Genomic DNA, 1,750 nt, shown 5'->3' with positions numbered 1-1,750 from the left:
CTCAACATCCTCAACGGCAATGAAAGTGTTAGCTTATGGAACGAGACACTCATCACGATTATCCCGAAAGTGGCTGACCCATCGCGCATCAAAGACTTGCGGCCTATCTCGTTGTGCAACGTTATCTATAAAATCGTTGCGAAGGCCCTGGCAAACTGGATTAAAACCGCCATGAGCTGGGTGATCGATGAGAATGAAAGTGTATTCATAGCCGGTCAACAAGTTACCGACAATGTCACATTGGACTTTGAATGAAATCACTGGCTCCGAAGGCGAACTCGGGGCTCCATCGGGTATTGTGCTTTCAAACTCGACATGAGCAAGGCCTATGACCGAGTTGAGTGTGCTTACCTCAGGCGAATTATGGAGGCCATTGAATTCGGGCATCGATGTATCTCCCGAGTTTTAGACTGCATCACTATGCGTCGATTCTCGATCATCATCAATGGAACCACGTCCAAGGAGTTTAATGCTTCTCGGGGACTCCGCCAAGGTAATCCGTTATCCCCTTATCTTTTCCTTTTATGCTCACAAGGATTATCATTGCTCCTTCCCTCTCATGTCCATGCCGGGAACTTGCACGGTATCCAAATCTTGAAAACATGTCCCATAGTTTTGCACCTCTTCTTCGCAGATGACAGCCTCATGTTCTTTAGAGCCAAAGCCACTGAAAGCCTTTTGATCCTCACTTGGATCGCCAACTACTCCAATGCTTCGGGTCAAACCGTCAATCTTGACAAGTCTACGATCACTTTCTCACCTAACACAAGCCAGGAGGACAAAGAGGCGGTAGTGGAGATTCTGGGTATCCAACATACATCGGGTCTTGAGCTCTACTTGGGCCTACCCACCTTCTCGCTCCGCTCTAAGATTATCCAATTCGGGTATCTTAGGACCCGATCGCTGAAAAGGATCCGAGGTTGGAAGCAGAAACTTTTCTCGATGGGCGGGAAGGAAACTTTCATAAAGTCGATCGTTCGAGCTATCTCGACTTATAGTATGAGCTCGTTCAAGATTCCGAGTGGTCTTTGCAAAGAGATTGAGACGGCTTGTAGGGACTTTTGGTCGGTCAAGAATGAGAAGAAAAAACGCTTCTACTGGAAAAGTTGGGCGAAGCTATGTCAGCCCAAGCGTGATGGCAAGGTTGGCTTCCGGAGCCTCCACGAGTTCAACCAAGCGATTCTCGCCAAACAAGGTTGAAGACTAGCGAGAGATCCTCATTCCCTTGCTGTGAGAGTTATGGCCGATACGTACCACTCCGAGGTATATATCCTATCCGGCATGATAAAGCCTGGATGCTCTTATATATGGAGAAGCTTAATATGGGGCCGGATGTTACTTGAGAAGGGGTTTGGTAACGGCAAAAATATCTCCATCTACAATGATAGGTGGGTCCCCTCTCCGAACAGCTTCAGGATTCAGTCCCTTGGTGGGTCTCCTCTCCGAACAGCTTCTGGATTCAGTCCCCGCCGAGGCTTGATCTTCATGCGAAAGTCAGAGAGCTCCTCCTCCCCTCTGGCGATTGGAATAGGAACCTTATCCGGGAGTCCTTCCTTCCCTTCGAAGCAGATTGTATTATTTTGTTGGCGAGACCAAGGATTCTGTTGTCGCAGTTTTTCGGACAACGATTTAGGAGTCGCAAACGGTTAGACCCAAGGCTGGACCAAGTGGTCTCGTCTCGACTCGAGCGTGTCGGACTTGGTATCCCAAGTCTTCCCTTAGCTATCTATGGTATCTGTCTCGTCCGGGC

General features: G+C 48.6%; 1 protein-coding gene across 1 annotated transcript; it reads left to right on the top strand.

Moving 5' to 3' along the window:
• The first annotated feature begins 363 nt into the window (after positions 1-363).
• Positions 364-1,480, top strand: LOC149397636 (uncharacterized). Its single transcript, XM_089614298.1, has 3 exons — positions 364-493; positions 536-1,195; positions 1,389-1,480. The coding sequence occupies exons 1-3, from the start codon at positions 364-366 to the stop codon at positions 1,478-1,480; spliced, it is 882 nt and encodes a 293-aa protein (XP_089470424.1).
• Positions 1,481-1,750: the final 270 nt, after the last annotated feature.

This window comes from Urtica dioica, chromosome 5 (assembly GCF_054948205.1).
Source record: "Urtica dioica subsp. dioica isolate 48M chromosome 5, U.dioica_male_clone48M_v1_H2, whole genome shotgun sequence".
NCBI classification, from domain to species: domain Eukaryota; kingdom Viridiplantae; phylum Streptophyta; class Magnoliopsida; order Rosales; family Urticaceae; genus Urtica; species Urtica dioica.
This window is presented reverse-complemented; position numbering and strand designations above follow the sequence as displayed.

What these genes read in the sequence shown, in the direction of transcription:
- LOC149397636 (XM_089614298.1), top strand. Translation starts at nt 364, where the DNA reads ATGGAGGCCATTGAATTCGGGCATCGATGTATCTCCCGAGTTTTAGAC. An exon ending in TTCTCGGGGACTCCGCCAAG is followed by an intron (nt 494 to 535) that starts GTAATCCGTTAT and finishes TATGCTCACAAG; the next exon opens with GATTATCATTGCTCCTTCCC. An exon ending in AGCGATTCTCGCCAAACAAG is followed by an intron (nt 1,196 to 1,388) that starts GTTGAAGACTAG and finishes CTACAATGATAG; the next exon opens with GTGGGTCCCCTCTCCGAACA.